The sequence below is a fragment of the Pongo pygmaeus genome, chromosome X (genome assembly GCF_028885625.2).
Source record: "Pongo pygmaeus isolate AG05252 chromosome X, NHGRI_mPonPyg2-v2.0_pri, whole genome shotgun sequence".
Lineage (NCBI taxonomy): Eukaryota > Metazoa > Chordata > Mammalia > Primates > Hominidae > Pongo > Pongo pygmaeus.
Window position 1 is genome coordinate 20,652,458 of NC_072396.2, and position 18,374 is coordinate 20,670,831.

At 40.2% G+C, this 18,374-nt stretch overlaps 1 protein-coding gene and 2 non-coding genes across 3 annotated transcripts; all 3 read right to left on the reverse strand.

The window, feature by feature from the left end:
- Positions 1 to 785: 785 nt before the first annotated feature.
- Positions 786 to 16,493, reverse strand: EIF1AX (eukaryotic translation initiation factor 1A X-linked). The gene is made up of 7 exons (XM_054471866.2): positions 16,092 to 16,493; positions 12,343 to 12,426; positions 9,503 to 9,606; positions 7,720 to 7,770; positions 5,949 to 6,030; positions 4,277 to 4,368; positions 786 to 2,089 (listed from the first exon to the last, which is right to left on the reverse strand). Exons 1-7 carry the CDS (start codon positions 16,105 to 16,107, stop codon positions 2,084 to 2,086), a joined length of 435 nt encoding a protein of 144 aa, XP_054327841.1. The 5' UTR covers positions 16,108 to 16,493; the 3' UTR covers positions 786 to 2,083.
- LOC129025557 (small nucleolar RNA U2-30) lies at positions 9,833 to 9,900 on the reverse strand. Its single transcript, XR_008497304.1, has one exon. It is a non-coding gene; the product is annotated as a small nucleolar RNA U2-30 (small nucleolar RNA).
- On the reverse strand, positions 10,070 to 10,149 carry LOC129025558 (small nucleolar RNA U2-19). The gene has a single exon (XR_008497305.1). It is a non-coding gene; the product is annotated as a small nucleolar RNA U2-19 (small nucleolar RNA).
- Positions 16,494 to 18,374: the final 1,881 nt, after the last annotated feature.

Sequence of the window (18,374 nt, forward strand, 5' to 3'; positions counted from 1 at the left end):
TGAAGACCATTTCCATTATTTATGATTAAATCAATGAAACTATACAATTTCCACATTAAATACAAATTAGTAAAAGAATTCCTCCAAGTAGTATTGCATATAAGCTACAACTTTACCCCAACTATTTTAATCACTATGATTTGAGATTTCCTAGGATGTAACAGCCCAAGATTGGGCTGTTACTACCTCAGCAAGAACAATCACCAGCAAATACACGAACTGGGGTTATAGCTGAATTTTTAGAAACTCTCCAGACAAACCACATGTGTTAGAGGAGGTAAGTAGAAAAACTAATGTTTGAGCTGTGCTATTCCTACCAGGAACTATATCAAATATGCCAAGTTCAAACATTCTTAGTAAAATAATATGAAAGGATCTATATATACTTTAAATTTAGCAAAAACACTTTTATGTACAGAGCCTAAATATCTTAGGAGGTTTAGAACACCAATGAAGAGAATTGTTAATTCTTCAAGGCTGGTTTCTTATGAGGATTAAAAACCAGCCCTTAGTCTCAGATGCATTCCACCTAGATGTGTTCAGGAACTCCACAGAATAAGAAATATAAACCATGAATATGTACTCTTAATTTCCATTCTTCAACTTAATGTTCTATAGTACCTCAGATTTTTAAATCCAGAGTTTGGTGTACACTTAGGAAATTATAGTAAGAGTAGATTAGAGAAGATTTGCTTGTTTTCCTTTTGAAGCCATGTGAAGGTTTATTACCCTGTGTATTTTCATCACTGAAAAGTTCCCCGGTGACTAATAAAAGTGTCACAAGCTACATGATGGATCTCTTCTTTTAATGTTGCATACAATTTCAGTTTGACTAGTGAGGGCTAACTAGCTCAGCCCTAGTTTCAGTTTATTAGAGTTGACCACTAAAAACTAAATAAGGAAGTTACCAGTAAAGCTAATTCCCAATACAAGCAAAAAACAAAAACAAAAAACAAAACCAAAACCATTCACATAATAAAATATATCCTTAACACAAAATAAGGGTATAACATATTCTGCAGCATGACATTTTATTTTATTTCTCAGCTGTAGCTTTTTCATTCAGAGATTGGAGACCATCTTTTCATTGAGTTGTTATTCCTTCCTCTTCCCTTAGCTTAGGGATATGTTGAAAAAGGCTTTTCAACAAGTATTTTATTTTTTACAAGTTGCTATGTAATTAAAATTTATATATATCTTAAGTGTTTATAAAGCACTCAAAATTGTAGCTTACATGTATATGACTTCAGAAAATAAAAATCACACTTCTAACGTAATCTTTCTGCTCTGCAAAAATATTCTACATACATGCATATGATCAAAACAATCTTTTAATGTTTGGGGTATTTCTTACACATAGTAAAAGAAAAGTCAACAATTATATCAGTACTTCCCCTGTTAAGATAACTGAGTGCCACCTAGTGTTCAACTTCTGCAACTACTAAGCTTACAAATTCAATACTGCTATTAAAACCCAGGTTCTGAAAACTGCATTTTGGAAATCTTTTTTTTTTTTTAATTTTTACGGTGGCAAAATACGACTATGAAAAGAACACATGATATCAAAATCAGTATAAAAATAGCCACAGGCTACTTAAATATGACAAACAGACTTATTTTTTTTCTTCAAATGCAGATTTCTGCCTCCCTCAAATTGTATCAAAATCTCAAGGGAATATCTAGGTAACTGGAATATACACAATGACTCTATACAATCAAGAGGCCAGGGCTTAATCAGATTCCGTGAGGACAAGGCAAATTATTTCTTCAAAACACCCATTTTCTTACTGGAAGTGGTAGGAAAAGCAGCAATGCATTTTTTTTTTTTTCTGTAATTAGTAGACATGGTCTTCTACCCATAAGCTCCATTACATTAAAAGAACAAAGTGGGCTTAACATCTCACTTAAGATAATTCAGCATTATTATCAGTTTTAAAAAAACCAAAAATATCTTAGAAACAAATCAGTCTGCTTTAACAAATTGCATTCATGCTAATGAAATTTTAATCTTCTTTGTCATGGTCAAAATCCAAATTGTAGGACAATCTTCAGAAAAGATGGAATGTAAAATGTTGAGTTCAATTTAGATCTGGAAGGGAAAAGAACATGAGATGAAGGGAAAAAGAATTCTTATATTCCAACAGTCTACTCCATATATAAGGGAGACTTTCACCTCTTTAGGCTATTGAGAAACAAATCCAGTTTGAAGAAGAAATTCCTATAATTCTGGCCTGCTATAAGTAAATCGTTATGATCTCCTTTGTAATGTTACATGTTATGCAAAATATTCTTAATAAAGTTTACTGTCTCCTTCCTTTAATGCTTGTAATTTGAGATTTTTGTATCTCGTGGATGGGAGCAGACACAGGAAGCATGATATGATCCCTTCAAGAACAGGACCAGTGTGATACTGACCTAATTCTCCTGAGTCAATCTGGTTATAGTTAAAACATCTATAAAACACCTGGAGAAATGTCAAAGAGTAGAGTTCTCAGGTGACAGAGCCAACTTTTACAAAATGTTCAAGAGAACTCCTTTAATAATCACTGTCTTTACCATCCCTTTTCCAGCCAGCCAGCTGGGTCCAGTTCTGAGGAGGCGTTGGCCCAGATCTAGAAATTTTTACTCAGAAAATCTTGACCATGCCTAGATTCTCAACCCATTATCTTGGTGCATGTGGCTTCATATCCATGAATGTTCTCTGGTTAGGTTCCTTAATTTTTTTTTTTTTTAAGAGGCCTTCTACCCCTGCTCAGATGTCAAAATGTTTGGGTTGGCACTTAATCCACATGTCAGCTGCAAGCTCTTACCAAAGAATAGAATTGTTAATTCTATTGTCAAAATATCAGTAATAGTTTAGTCACAAGACTCCTCTTGGCTCAGGGTCTCCAAAATTAAGAAAATAACAGAACAATATGTTTCTCACTTCCTATTTTTGTGTACGTGTTAAAATGTCTATAATATTAGTAATTTAACTCACAGTGTTGAGTATTCTTGGTCAGGAACAACTGCTCTAGATATTCCGAAATTCCATCTTTGCATCAAATTTAACGTTATTATGTTATTTATTTAGAGACAAAGTCTGGCTATGTTACCCAGGCTGGTCTTGAACTCCTGGGCTCTGGTGATCCTCCCGTCAGTCTCCTGAGTAGCTGGGACTATGGGTGCATATCACCATATCTGACTTATTATTGTTTTTGGGTTGAAATACACAGGTGGTTTCTGAACTACATTTTAGTTAAAAGAGGTTTGAAAAGAAGAGCCCAAAACAGATTTAAGAGTAACACCCCAATCGCTAAATAAATTTATACTGCCAAAATATTAAGTTTGAATTTCATTCAATTACAGTAACAGCAGAAGTGCAGTAAAGCATTTACACTTATGGGCATTACTACTTTATTATTAGGAAAGACAATCCATTTTCCTCAAAATAAACATACCAACTGCAAACCAAGAGTTTGCCAACAGTGCACACCCAACAGCTAAAAATACCATAATTGGCAATAGGCTTCCATTTTGACAAGGCTTTCAGTGTATGTTGTAATTCCAGTGCTTCATATCAAGCTGGTTCAAACAAGATTCTTTCAACACACTAATATTTCAATTAAAAAGGCATGTTCCTTTGATAAGATCTATTTTTCAACTGTCCACTAAATTTCTTAATGGCTATCTCTTCAGAGACTCTTAATTAAACAAGTTATGATTAGAGTGGCTGGCGTTAATATTGCCAATGCAAACACTGACCTTTTCAGGAAGAGAAATTGAAGAGGGTTATAAGAATTCTCAAAATAGGGCCGGGCATGGTGGCTCACGCCTGTAACCTCAGCACTTTGGGAGGCCGCGGAGGGCAGATCACCTGAGGTCAGGAGTTCGAGACCAGCCTGGCCAACGTGGTGAAACCTCGTCTCTACTAAAAATACAAAAATTAGCCAGGCGTGGTGGCACGCGCCTGTAGTCCCAGCTATTCGGGAGGCTGAGGCAGGAGAATCGCTTGAACCCAGGAGGCAGAGATTGCAGTGAGCTGAGATTGTACCACTGCACTCCAGCCTGGGTGACAGAACGAAACTCCACCACAAAAAAAAAAAAAAAAAAAGAATTCTCAAAATATAAACAGTTTGACTAGGTGTCTTCTAAATAATACTATTTAATTCAGACAATTCTCAAAATATACCCTTATTTAAGTGTCCCATGTTCTTAAAATTAATGGATGTTAGGGGAAAGTTGGTTTCTCCATGGATAATAACAAAAATTGGAAAACACAGGTACATCTACTCACGTCATCAATATCTTCATCATCATCTCCAATGTCATCAAACTGAATTTCATCATCATCTCCAGGACCAAATGTATCAGTTTCATTGATTTTAGCTAAGGACACAGTAAGAAATACTCATAAGTCAGCACTGTAATTTAATCAAAGTTTCATCATAAGAAAAGCATTCCTTTTATATAAGACAATTACTATAAAGAATATTTTATGAAACAAAATTCCTGCAGTGTCACTGCTATGTCAAGATGGGAGTATTTGTGTTACCATTTTCTTTTGTTTGCAAAGGTATTTTTAGTAAGGAAGGCCCTAATTACACTAATTCTGAAGCTATTATAACTTCCAGGTATACTTCTCAACATACAAGGAAATATGGTAACAACATATTGCCTTAAGAATAGCTGGTTCACTAATCATCAGATAGACTCATCAATCAGAAAGATCTGGTCAAATCATGATTACCCCTAAGCAATGAAAATGAATCAGGAAGCGCTAGTCCTATTCCTATATACATTAACATTTCTTAGATTAGAAATGCTCACTAACTTCAGCAGGACTTTCAAGCTTAAGTAAAATATAATAAAATTATGTTTTTTCTTAGTAAGATACAACAGAGCCAAAAATAGTAACTGCGAAGTGAAAATGCAGGCCTACAAAATAGTATGTCAAGTACATTTCCCCTTTGATGAGGTTATAAGGGACTTATTTTTAGGTTTTCTGCGTTAAGAATTCATTACTTTTGTATTTGGAAGGGTGAAAACCAAGAAATGCTGCTTTTAAAAAATCCTATGGGATACTATTATATAACGATAAAATGGAAATATAACTTTTTAACAAAAATCAGTAATGAGGCCGGGCATGGTGGTTCACGCCTGAAATCCCAGCACTTTGGTAGGCAGAGGTGGGTGGATCATCTGAGGTCAGGAGTTTGAGACTAGCCTGACCAACATGGTGAAACTCTGTCTCTACTAAAAATACAAAATTAGCCGGGCATGGTGGTGCATGCCTGTAATCTCAGCTGCTTTGGAGGCTGCGAATCGCTTGAACCCGGGAGGCAGAGGTTGCAGTGAGCCAAGACTGCACCACTGCGCTCCAGCCTGGGAAAAAGAGTGAGACTCCATTTCAAAACAAACAAACAAAATCAGTAACGGTACCTAATTACTTGCCCTTGCTTCACGGTTTTTGTTGGTTTTTTTAAAATTTTTTTTGAGACAAGGTCTCACTTTGTCACTCAGGCTCGAGTATAGTGGCATGATCATAGGTCACTGCATCCTTGAACTCTTAGACTCAAGCAATCCTCCCGTCTTGGCCTCCCAAGTAGCTGAGACTACAGGCGTGTGCCACCATGCCCAGCTGACTTGCACTTCGTGTTTAACCCACATGCGCGCTGACAGTCTCTCAAGGAAGGAATTTTAATAGATACTATAACAAAATTATTCCTTTAGTTAGCATTATGTGGAAGTCCAAAGCTTATAGAATATAACTCCTCACCATATTTATTAGGAACAGAATTCCAGTAATTTCTTTCTTATAGTATCTAGTATTATGAAGCATAGGCAGGCATACTTAAAACTAAAAATGTAAGCACTAAAGTAAATAAGCAAAATCCACAGTTCCTTCACCTAAACAACAGATAACCTAAATACCACATGACAAGTTAATATAGTAACTCAGACATTACCATGCTCTGGAAGCTCGCCATATGCCTTCAGACTTCTAGCTTCGTCTGCATTGTATTTTAAAATTACATCAGCTTTGTTATCCTTAAATAGAGACAAATAACTTTAAAAAACTGATCATGACGAAATATTATCAGTTATTTCATAAATTCTCATATTGAATAAACAATCAAATCTCACCGTTTTACTATAAATCTTTCTCCTTTTAAATTTTAAAGCTTTCTCATACCCTCTGAAAAAGATCCTTGGGTTTAACCCAAGAGGAAGCTTATGTATATGCCTGAATAACAAGCTTGGGAAATATATTTAAAGATCTCACTTTAATAAGAGCAGAACTGTGCATACCCCATATGTTAGATTATTTAATATTACCCTTTGATCAGAAGTCTTTTGAAGTACAAAAGTTCCCTGGGACAATAATTTGCAGGGTGATCAAACATTGCAATTCCAAAACTGAGACTGAACTGAGACTGGTATAATGACCTAAGGAAATTATACCTTTCTGTATTATCTGTGCTTCTTTGCCTAGGTATCAATCACAATCTCCTGTGGAGCTTTTCTATCTTCTGAAGATAGATTAGTAGATGTGAAGAGAAGCCCAAGAATTAGTATTGTGAGAAGTTCTTTAGGTATTTCTGATGCAAAAGTCCCATTGAGAAATACCGCCTTAGAATGTTTCTACTTCCCTATTTGAAAAGAATTTAACTCAGTTAAGGGAGAAAATTGATTGCTTCAACTTCAAGGACAGTGTGATTCAGACCAGTACTTCTTAAAATGTAAAGTGTATAGAAGCCTATGGAGATCTTATTAAAGTGCATGTTCCGACTGAAGAGTCAAAGAACCTGTATTTCTAACAAGCTTCCAGAAGATGCTATTGAGCCATAGACCACCCTGTAAGTAGGAGGGGCACGGCAGGATCACGAAAAATTTCGAATCAGAAGTTGGTCCTGGCTGTCACTTTACAGTCAAAATGTTACTCATTTCGGACCCTTGGTGTCCTTATCTATCGAACAGGAAATTACTTATTCTTCCTATTTCTGAGGTTATTGTTAGATCATAAGAAAAAAATGGACATTAAAATGGTATGAATTTAAAGCAAGCTTTCTCACCTCAGCGCTATGGATTATTGTGAGGTGGACCATTCTCTGTTATGGGATGCTGTCCTGTGCCCACCCCAGCCTCTATCTACTACATGCTAGCAGCATTGCACCCATCCCCCAGTTGTGACAACCAGAAAAGTCTCCAGACACTGCCAGTGTCCCTTGGAGGGCAAAACTGCCCACAGCTGAGAAATAATGGTTTAAAGTGAAGATTTAAATTATTTATTCTGGATTTTTTTTTTTAAATCAAAGTATGATCAAGGCTATACTAATAGAGATAGTATCATACAGGGATGATTTCCAATAGGTGGATGTCAAATGGATCTCACAGACCCACAATGAGTCTACAGAGTCAAGGGTTACGATCATGAAAGGCAACCACCACTTTCTTTCTTTCCCAAGTGCTCCTTTAGATTTATAGCACATACCTATGTCGTGATGTGTATTATAATTACTTGTGTGCTTAACTCTCTCCACTACCAGGCTATGAGCCTTTTGTGGGATGGGCACTTAACTCATTCAGCTGTATCCCCTAGAATAATGGCTCCGAGATTTTGATTTAAACATAATCCCTGGGATACATAGCACAATGCCTAAAACACAACTGGCTCTTAAGAAATGGCTCATCGAATTCAAGCCAGTAAAATAGGAAAAATTTACATGTAATTTTTACCTGGTAGTCTCGGAGACCAACCAATATAATGTCCGAGGTATTTATCCAAACCTACAAAAGAAAAGTCACTGCCCGTCATATTTAAAATAACAAAGAATCAAGAAATTCCAGAGTAACAATCAATTAGTTTAGAAATTAAGAGATTTTAGGCTGGGAGCGGTGGCTCATGCCTGTAATCCCAGCACTCTGGGAGGCCAAGGTGGGTGGATCACCTGAGGTCAGGAGTTCGAGACCATCCTGGCCAACATGGCAAAAACCCGTGTCTACTAAAAAATACAAAAATTAGCTGGGCGTGGTGGCACGCCCTTGTAATCCCAGCTATTCGGGAGGCTGGGGCTGGAGAATCACTTGAACCCGGGAGACGGAGGTTGCAGAGAGCTGAGACTGTGCCACTGCACTCCAGCCTGGGCAACAGAGTGAGACTCCGTCTCAAAAAAACAAATAAAATTCTTTAAAAGAAAAAAAAAAAAAGAAATAAAGAGATTTTAGTTTGGGCTGGCATTGTGGCTCACGCCTATAATCCCAGCACTTTGGGAGGCCGAGGCTGGCAGATCACTTGAGGTCAGGAGTTCAAGACCAGCCTGGCCAAAATGGTAAAACCTTGTCTTTACTAAAAATAGAAAAATTAGCCAGGCGTGGTGGCGCATGCCTATAATCCCAGCTACTCAGGAGGCTGAGGCTGGAGAAACACTTGAACCTGGGAGGCAGAGGGTGCACTGAGCCAAGATTGTGCCACTGCACTCCAGCCTGGATGACAGAGTGAGACTCTGTCTCAAAAAAAAAAAAAAAGAAAGAAAGAAAGAAAAAGAAAAAAAGATTTTAGTTTGGGAATAGAAGGATTAACATACCAAATTAAAAAAAAAATACAAAATCAGAGTTGGGACTTTTAGTCAACCTGATTAATAAATCTGCCTGAATAACTACTGTGATGGTGAATTAATCATTACTTTCCAAGGCAGTCCATTCACGATGACATTCAGGAGATGCAACATTAATACAATGCTTATGTAATATAACTCATATTCAAATTTTCTTAATGTACACTTTACAGCTGTATGTCCAATTCCTAAATCAGAATCCAAACAAGGGCGACCTACTACATTTAACTGTCAGGTCTCTTTAAGTCTCCTTGCAACTAGAATAGTACCCCACCTTTTTTTTTTTTTTTAAACTTTCATGACATTAACATTTCATTAAGAGCTGGGCCATCTGGCTGGGTACAGTGGCTCATGCCTATAATCCCAACATGTTGGGAGGCCAAGGTGGGCTGATTGCTTGAGCTCAGGAGTTCAAAACCAGCCTAAGCAACATGAAGAAACCCCATCTCTACAAAAAATACAGAAATTAGCCAGGCATGGTGGCACAGGCCTGTAGTCCCTGCTACACGGGAGGCTGAAGTGGGAGGATCACTTGAACCAATGAGGGTGAGGCTACAGTGAGCCCAGATCATGCCACTACACTACAGGCTGGGTGATAAGAGACCCTGTATCAAAAAAAAAAGACAAGGAAAAAAAAAGCTGGGCCGTTTGTTTTTGCAGAATGTCTCTCAATTTGGACTTTTTGGGCAGGAATACAATATAAGTGATACAAATGCTTCTTTAACATTAGAACCCGTATAAAATTACCATTACAGACCTTGTTATTTTACTTATAGGTAAATCACTGTTTACCTAGGTAAGTCTTTTGGGAATTTCCAAAAATGAAGTCCATGGACAGTTAAAAACTGAAGAAGGATTTTCCCCCTTAACCAATTTTATATTAAAGTAAAACAAATCACACCTACCTTTTTTCTCAATTTTCCTCTGATGTGACATAACCTCTTTACACCATCGAAACACATTGCTTCTAGCCGTCCATTTCCCAACATTTTGATTACCTGAGCATACTCTAGCGGGGAGAAAGGAAAAGGGTATGGAATATTGTTCAACTTTTGATAAGAGCAACTTAAAGTCCACATAAAACTGTCAAGAGAATAAAGTTGCACCAGTTGGGAAAAAATACATATAGTAAAAATATAAACAAACATAAGGGAGTGATAAACATCAAGTTAGTTAATGGAAGAGCTAGAACCAAGACTCTATGATGCCATTTCTTTCTTTCTTTTTTTTTTTTCTGAGCTCAGGTCAAGTGTAGAAACCTTCAGTTACAAAGGTCAGTCGTAAAACCTTTACATCATTGCCCAGAAATGATTAGGCTTTCATAGACATACATACGCACCCCTGACCCCCAATCTCATTCATTCCTACAACTGTTACCTTTATAAACAAGTGGGTGCACACACACACACATACACCCCACACACACACCAGACATATGCCCTTATTGTTTTACATTGTTTTATAGTTTTGCTTCTCAGAACTGTAGAGATCATGCATCAGGTAGACTGGAAAGCCTTCTGATGCTCAGATTTGGCTAGTTTCATCATTGATCCACTTCAGTAAAAGCAGATCTCAGAGAATGTAATGCCATTTCTATAACATACTGTCTCTGCTATTAGACATGTTTTAATTATCGACTCATTCTGAATAAGTAGATTGACTACCCCACTTCTGGCTCTCCTTTACTTCAGTACCTTTAGGTGCAAATCTCATATAATTTTTAGTTCATTTAGCAAACAAAAACAAACTTCAAACAATGTCTTTGTTGAATTAGAATATGACTAATCCCCAGAGAGGATGTCCATTAATTTGTAAATATACCGAGACTTCATTTTGAAAGGCTCAACAGTGGGGTTGCCTCGTGGAAGTCAATTACTCAGACTACAGTGAGTCTAGCACCCACCTACCACCTCAACATGGTTGGTCAACTCAAAGGCAGCCTTTCTTCCGAAGTGAGGGAAAAAGTAATAATAAAGCAGCGCCTGCCCAAGTCAAGTCAGCTGCTATTTTAGAGGCAAGGATGACCAAGGCTAAGAAACAAAAGGACTTTTAGCCAGAAAACGTATCTCATGTTTACTGGTTTATATGTATGGCATAATAAATCCACCCAAAGTTCTATTAAAAGCTAAAGTACTGGAAATTATTGGAATACCTGAGGAAATATGAATTTGGAGTATATACTAGATATTATATCAATGTCAAATTACCTGAGTGTGATAATTCTCTTCTAGTTATATAAGCAAATATACTTGCACTTAGGAGATACATGATCAAGTAAGGGAAAAGTAACATGATGTCTCTAAATTTCAAATGGTCCTCAAGAAATCCTACATATGGGGTTGGGTGTGGTGGCTCACGCCTGTAATCCCAGCACTTTCGGAGGCCAAGACGGGTGGATCATGAGGTTAGGAGATCGAGACCCATCCTGGGTGACACAGTGAAACCCCGTCTCTACTAAAAATACAAAAAAAATAGCCAGGCATGGTGGCGGGCGCCTGTAGTCCCAGCTACTTGGGAGGCTGAGGCAGGAGAATGGCGTGAACCCGGGAGGTGTAGCTTGTAGTGAGCCGAGATCGTGCCACTGCACTCCAGCCTGGGTGACAGAGCGAGACTCCATCTCAAAAAAAAAAAAAAACAAAAAAATAGAAAAAAGAAATCCTACATATATATTTCTTTATATGTGTGTGTACAGATGAAGGATTTAAGGGAGTTTGTTGCACTAATACTGCAACTTTCTGTAGGTTCGAAATGACTCGAAACAAAAGTAACAGGAAAGGGCAAACAATCCAGTTAGGATTTATTTGACTAGTGCTATGTATCTTCGTCTGGCACTTACAATATTCTTCAGTCTAATAAAATCAGTTAACTGTTCAGTTTCATTTTATTGTAGTTTATGAAGTTATATGCTAATGGCACTGGAGAATGGAGAGGTCTATAAGGGCCTCAGGCTCATCCTTCAAATGTCCATGGTCTACTCAACATATTATGTGTACCATTCACTATCAGAAATGCTAATCATAGAACTGCCAACTAAATCATAGAACTGCCAACTAAATCATAGAACTGTCAACCATAGCTTTTGCGGCTCAATTCCCTCTGAACTATAGACACATTCTTAGTTCCCAGTACTTTGGGAGGTCATGGTGGGAGAATCACTTGAGCCCAGGAGTTCGAGAACAGCCTGGGCAACATATGAAGACCTCATCTCTAAACATTTTTTTTTTTTTTTGAGACGGAGTCTCCCTCTGTCACCCAGACTGGAGTGCAGTGGTGCGATCTCGGCTCACTGCAACCTCCGCCTCCCAGGTTCAAACAATTCTCCTGCCTCAGCCTCCTGAGTAGCTGGGATTACAGGCACGTGCCACCACGCCCAGCTAATTTTTGTAATTTTAATAGAGATGGGGTTTCCTCATGTTGGTCAGGCTGGTCTCGAACTCCTGACTTCGTGATCCGCCCGCCTTGGCCTCCCAAAGAGCTGGGATTACAGACGTGAGCCACTGCGCCCAGCCTAAAAAATTTTTTAAAATTAGCCAGACGTGGTGGTGTATGCCTGTAGTCCCAAATACTCAGGAGACCGAAGTGGAAGGACTGCTTCAGCCCAGGAGGTCATGGCTGCAGTGGGCTGTAATCATGCCACCGCACCTCACCCTGGGCAACGGGCAAGACCCTGTCTCAAAAAAATAAAGTCCCCAGCTAAAAAAGAAAGGATGTTATTTTAAAAAGCATAATTTATGAAAACACTTACCCTGGCCATCCTCTTTGAATACCAGTTCTCTTTTTTCAGATTCATTCTCATTCTTACCTCTGCGTCTATTTTTACCTCCTTTACCTGATGGTTTAAAAAAAAGAAAAGGAGGTAAATGACATTAATAATCTGTAAAACAGTATGAAATAAAATGAAATTAAGGCTTATAAAACCATTTTTTAAAAGATCACTTAAATTAAAAAATTCATCTATTTTAGCTACTCAATCATATTAAATTTACAATCTCCAATCCCAACATTAATGCATTATCGCCTCCCTACCCTTCTTGGAATTTCCTTTGGGGATTTTTCTGACATAAAATACACATAAATAGCAAATATTATATTAAAAAATATAGAAAAACATTTCACTTTAGCATCCATCTTTTTGAAATAAAAATGCAATTCTATACATATTCTTCTAAGCGGAAATCTTGGGTGTCTTCTAAAGCCAGGCCCTATGCAAGGAACCCGATACTTTCAAAATTAAGTGAAGACAGTGTCTGGACAGAGAACTGTGGTTTTCAAACTTTTGGTAGCAGAGTACTATAAATACTGAAATCTCACTGGGTGCAGTGGTGTGCGCCTAGGGTCTCAGCTACTCAGGAGGCTCAGGTGGGAGGATCACTTGAGCAAGCCCAGGAGGTTCCAGGCTAGCCTGGGCAACATAGTGAGACACTGTCTCTTAAAAAATAAAAAATATCTGTTTGGCACCCAATTTACTTTCTTTTATAATGCTGGTCCCTACTCAACATCCCTGTTTCTATTATATGACCCCAGTAACCACGCTCTTAACCACTATGCAATAATTCTGCCCATTTACTTGTCACAATCACCCCATGAGGTCATAACATTCATTTATTCCCAGTTAACCCATGAGTTCCCTGAAGCTCAGAGAAGTTAAGTAAGTCGCTTGGCTTCAGTGAGTAAATCAGTTCACTGACTACAGTCAGTAAGCTGGGGTGACCAAAGTCACAGTGTTTTTTTGCCCCTAGCCCCCACATTAGCTTACCTCTCCACAGCATTTTGCTCCCATTCCAGGAAGGAAACCACATTGGTAGCCATTTCCAAAAGGCAGGAAAAAGGCTGTAAGTGGTACTGACACTAAGAGACTCATGGGAAGAGCTTGGAAGCAGCAAAAAGTTCATAACCCAAATAGAATCATGAATGTGCACCTGATCACTGCAAAGACAGACATCTAACTTCTTGAATCAAGTCCACTTACTGTCTCCTGGGGCAGTCTCACATTGCTCTGTGCTATTTTAGGGGGGCCTCTACAATTTCCTGACCCACCCAGAGTCCTTAGAATTCAGTATCTGAGGCATTCTTAGGGAACACTGAAACTAATTTCCTAGAAAGAGAAAAGTATCAAGCCATTAATCATGCCAGATCTGCAAAACAGAGTGCAAGCTCCTTTAGGGCAAGATCATACCTGCTCTGTTTATTGAGTTATATACCTGAGTTCACTAATTCTTCAAATGAATCTGTCAAGAATAGTCCATATATTCCTAACAGAGTGGTGAGTTAAAAATCATAGGCAGTAACTTCTTCAAAGTGTGGGAGCACTATACCCTAAATGCTTATGAGTGGGCCAAATGATACCCCTTTTCCGGATTCGAGGATGGGTTTCTAAGAATTTCTAGAATAAGCTGATGTCAATCAATCCAAAGCAAAAGTCACTTAACACACAGTATGTGGCAAATTTTACCCTTACTTGTGTAACCACAGCTTATATTCACAGGGCTTCTGGATTTTCCAATGAAGAAAAACAACAATAAACGACTTTATTTCTACATTAGTAAATCCCATCTCATAAAATTCAGGGGTCATGAAAAGTACCATTCCTCTAAGTAAGATAACTAAGAACTGATTGGTTTCAGACAGTACAGGAATGATAAACACCAAACTCAGCCTGGTGATTACCTCCAAAAAGAGAGTAAAAGGTGATTAGGGCTTTACCACAATCTGCGTTGTAATTCTTAAATTCAGAGTAATGGGTTCCCAGGTCCATTACGTTAGCTATATTTTTTGTATGCCTCAAATGTTATTGAAGAAAAGATTCATTACTTGTCAACTTACCAGAATTAACCATACCCTGATCATTCCCCTTTGTATTTTATTGCCATGTAATGGGATGTTGTTTAAACTCTCTGTTGAATGAATGAGACTAGGTCTGAGTGTACAACAATTAAAGTGACATCAACATTCTTTAAACCAGAGTTGTTTTGGAGAAATTCCCAGAGAGGCTCTTTCTTAAGACATGAGGCTAGGGAACCAGAAGTGATTTAGTGTAGAAGTCCTATCCCCTTGGAACCAAAGCAGAACCTATTATTCACCTAAGGGTGGAGTCGACAGGAGGTAGGCGACTTAAACCAACAAATATTTATCGAGCATCTACTAAGTGTCAAGTGCTAGCAATTCAATGAGATGAAGGCAGATACTATTCCTGCCTTTTAGAGCTTACAGCCTGGTGGAAGAATTGGAAATCTTATTACTAGAAATAAAGGTGAGAATAAGATGGAAGTGATCCCCTTACCACCTCAGAGAGAATAAAGTATTATAGAGAAGAAAACCGTAAGACTTTAAAATTTTTTTGTTTATAACTCCATCTTTTCCAAAATAACAAGCAGTGACTGCACCAACTTGTGCACAGAACACCTCGACCAAGCACCCTAAGGGATAAAGTAATAAGTGACAGCTACAAAGAGGAAATGTGGTAGAATCCCTGGAGCCAGCCGTCAAGTAGAAAAGAGAGCAGAAGTAGGCCTGTGTCAGGGGAGGGTTTCCTTTAGAATGAATAATCAAAGGAGACTACTTACGGACTATGAAGTATGCTCCTCTCCTGTAGGAAAATACAGTATTTTCCCTATATTTACTTGCACAATTTTCTTCAAGTTATAAGGCTATTAAAAATGACAGGAACACTGTAAATCTATAAAAGTAATTTCTTTAGGAGTGTTCTGCTTTTTTTTTTTTTTTTTTTTTTTAAGATTAGGCCTTCCGTTTTGGAAATCCCAAATAAAGTTATCCTCAAGTCTGATCATTTGTGAACGCTTAGCCTCAGAATGGAAGAAACTTAAATTAGGTCTTTATTCTCACAACATATGCATCATCTGAAGCAAAAGTAGAAAATTTGGCTAAATATGGAATAAGTCTTCAGCAAACAAACATAAGCTATATCCTGTAAAGGGATGGAGAGAGTAAATCTCTAGAGGTGAGCTTTAGAAATGCATCAAGGTTTCACCCACTGTTCACAAGGGACAGCGAGTAGCCTCAACAATACTAAACTGTCCATAAAGAAACCCATGCAGGAGTACCTGGTGCTCACGAATGCAGACAGCACTCTTTTAAAAAAAGTTCAGAACGGCTTCCAGGGATTAACCCCTCATGCCCGGGAAAGCCAAATGGGCCTATCTACTAAGCCTAGGCCGCCCCGGGGAAGGTTCCCGCCAACGTCCCCACCGAGCAGCGGTCAGTCTGGCGCGAATCAGGAGCAAAAGCCCACATTCTCCCGCAGGAGGCCCTACAAAAATGGCGCCGGCTCCACCCCAGTGTGACCAAACTGGGCAACAGGAGTTAACTTCCCAGCTCCTCTCCCAAGCTCAGAGTCGCGTGTGGGGCGCCCAGCCGCGGGCAGGCAGGGAGGGAAGGAAAAAGGGTCACTGCGGCCTGGGTGACCTGCAATCTACGGGCAGGACCTGGGAGACCCGGCCGAGCAGAGCCGTGGTCCGGGGGTCCGGGCGGTATTACCTTTATTCTTGGGCATGGCGGTGGCGGCGACCTCGCGGCGTCTCTGACTTCTTTCCGGGTAGCGGCGACCGCGGCGGCTGCTGCTCCGAGGGGCGACACGAGGGAGCGCGCGGGACCAAGTAGGTGCTGGAGGCCAGGCAGCGTGCGCGGGAGAGGCTGGCGACCGAGCTCTTCAGAGATCCGCCTGCGTCCACGCTCGGCGGCAGCAAATGGCGTCGCGACTGCTTGCGTCGCTTTTCCCCGCCTCCCGTCGCCGGCTGGGCCCGCCCCCCTAGGCGTTATGGCGCAGGCGTGGCCGACTGACTCCTATTGTTAGAGCCGAGGAAGACGCGTTGTGGGAGGGTGCGCCCAAGCCGAAGAGGACGCGAGGGGCAGGGCCGCAAGCAGGAAAAAGGCGGAGTCAGGGAGGGAGGGGGAGAGCCTCTGCGTCATAGAAAAGGGCGGTCTGAGGTGGCGTTTGCTGCTGGTTAAGACCAGATCTCTGCTGCTTTGTAGCAAACGCGCGTCTCCCGGTTTGACAAGTGGCTGACTGGTTAACCTCGTGGTTAGCTCAGTTTTTAAAGAATATATATATTTTTATTTTTATTTTATTTTTTGAGACGGAGTCTTGCTCTGGAGTCGCCCTGGCTGGAGTGCAGTGGCGCGATCTCGGCTCACTGCAACCTCTGCCGCCCGGGTTCAGGCGATTCTCCTGCCTCAGCCTCCGGAGTAGCTGGGATTACAGGCACGTGCCAGCACGCCCGTCTGATTTTTGTGTTTTTAGTAGAGACGGGGTTTCGGCATTTTGGCTAGGCTGGTCTTGAACTCCTGACCACGTGATCCACCCGTCTCGGCCTCCCAAAGTGCTGGGATTACAGGCGTGAGCCACCGCGCCCGGCCAATATTTTAATTTTTTTTATTAAGACGGAGTCTCGCTCTATCGCCCAGGCTGGAGTGCAGAGGCGCGATCACGGCTCACTGCAACCTCCGCCTCCCGGGCTCAAGCGATTCTCCCGCCTCAGCCTCCCGAGTAGCTGGGATTACAGGCATGTGCCACCATGCCCAGCTAATTTTAGTACTTTTAGTTGAGACGGGGTTTCACCATGTTGGCCAGGCTGGTCTCGAACTCGTGACCTCAACTCGCGCCGGCCTCGGCCTCCCAAAGTGCTGGGATTACAGGCGTGAGCCACCGTGCCCAGCCGGTTAGCTCATAACGCAGTCCTTTCACTCGCCCAGCCGGGTTGGGAGCCTGATGGGAAGGGCAAGGCTTTCCTGGCATCCATTACCAAAGCATAATATTTGCATGGCACTTGTTACTACTCTTTAAATCTGTCTGTGCTACCTCACTGTAAACCTTACCGGGCAGAGACCATGTCTGTTGCTTACTATTACCCCCACTTAGCTGAATGCCTGGCACATAATAGGTGTTCAATACACACAGAAAGGAAGGGAGGGAGGGGAGAAAAGACTTAAGCTCAATGTTAATGGGCTGAATTGCGTCCCCCGCAAAATTCGTATGTTCACGTTCTAATCCCCAGTAACTCAACGTGACTGTATTTGGACATAAGTTCTTCAAAGACGTGATTAAATTGAAATGAGGTCATTAGTGTGGACCCTTATCTGACTGGTGTCCTTAGAAGAAGATATTATTAGGCCACAGGCATAGAGGGAGAACACCACGTGAACAAGAAGGTAGCCATCTATAAGCCCAGGAGAGAGGCCAACCCTGTTGACGCTTGATTTTAGACTTTCAGTCTCCAGAACAATGAGAAAATAAATTTCTGTTGTTTAAGCCACTCAGTACGTGGTACTTTGTTATGACAGTCCTAGCAAACTAATACAGCTGGCTAATGCTGGGCCGTACTCTACAAGATTTATTTCTAAGTAAACTTATTTTGACTAAACCAAGTAAACTTATTTTAAATAAATCACCTTTCCACAAACACCAGGGTTTGCACATACTTAGAAGACAGAAATAAAGTATCATCATCTAATATAGTGGTTCTTTTCTGGGAACATTTGGCAGCGTCGACCAGAAATGTTTCTGGTTGTCACAACTTGAGGAGGGGGGATGCTGGCATCTAGTGGGCAGAGGCCAGGGATGCGGCTAAACATCCTACAGTGCACAGTACAATCTCCCCTCCCCCATACAAGCAAACAATTATCCAGCCCAAAACATCAGCAGAGCTGATGTTGAGAAACCCAATGACAGATGCACTTCTTAGAGTGAAATTGAAAGATAATGGGGGACTCAAAGTTCTGGGTTTCTCTATTTGCAATATTTTTCAATTTACATAATTGAGG

What these genes read in the sequence shown, in the direction of transcription:
- EIF1AX (XM_054471866.2), bottom strand. An exon ending in GAGGAAAATTGAGAAAAAAG is followed by an intron (nt 7,771 to 9,502) that starts GTAGGTGTGATT and finishes TTTCTTTTGTAG; the next exon opens with GTTTGGATAAATACCTCGGA. An exon ending in TGGCGAGCTTCCAGAGCATG is followed by an intron (nt 4,369 to 5,948) that starts GTAATGTCTGAG and finishes CTGTGTCCTTAG; the next exon opens with CTAAAATCAATGAAACTGAT.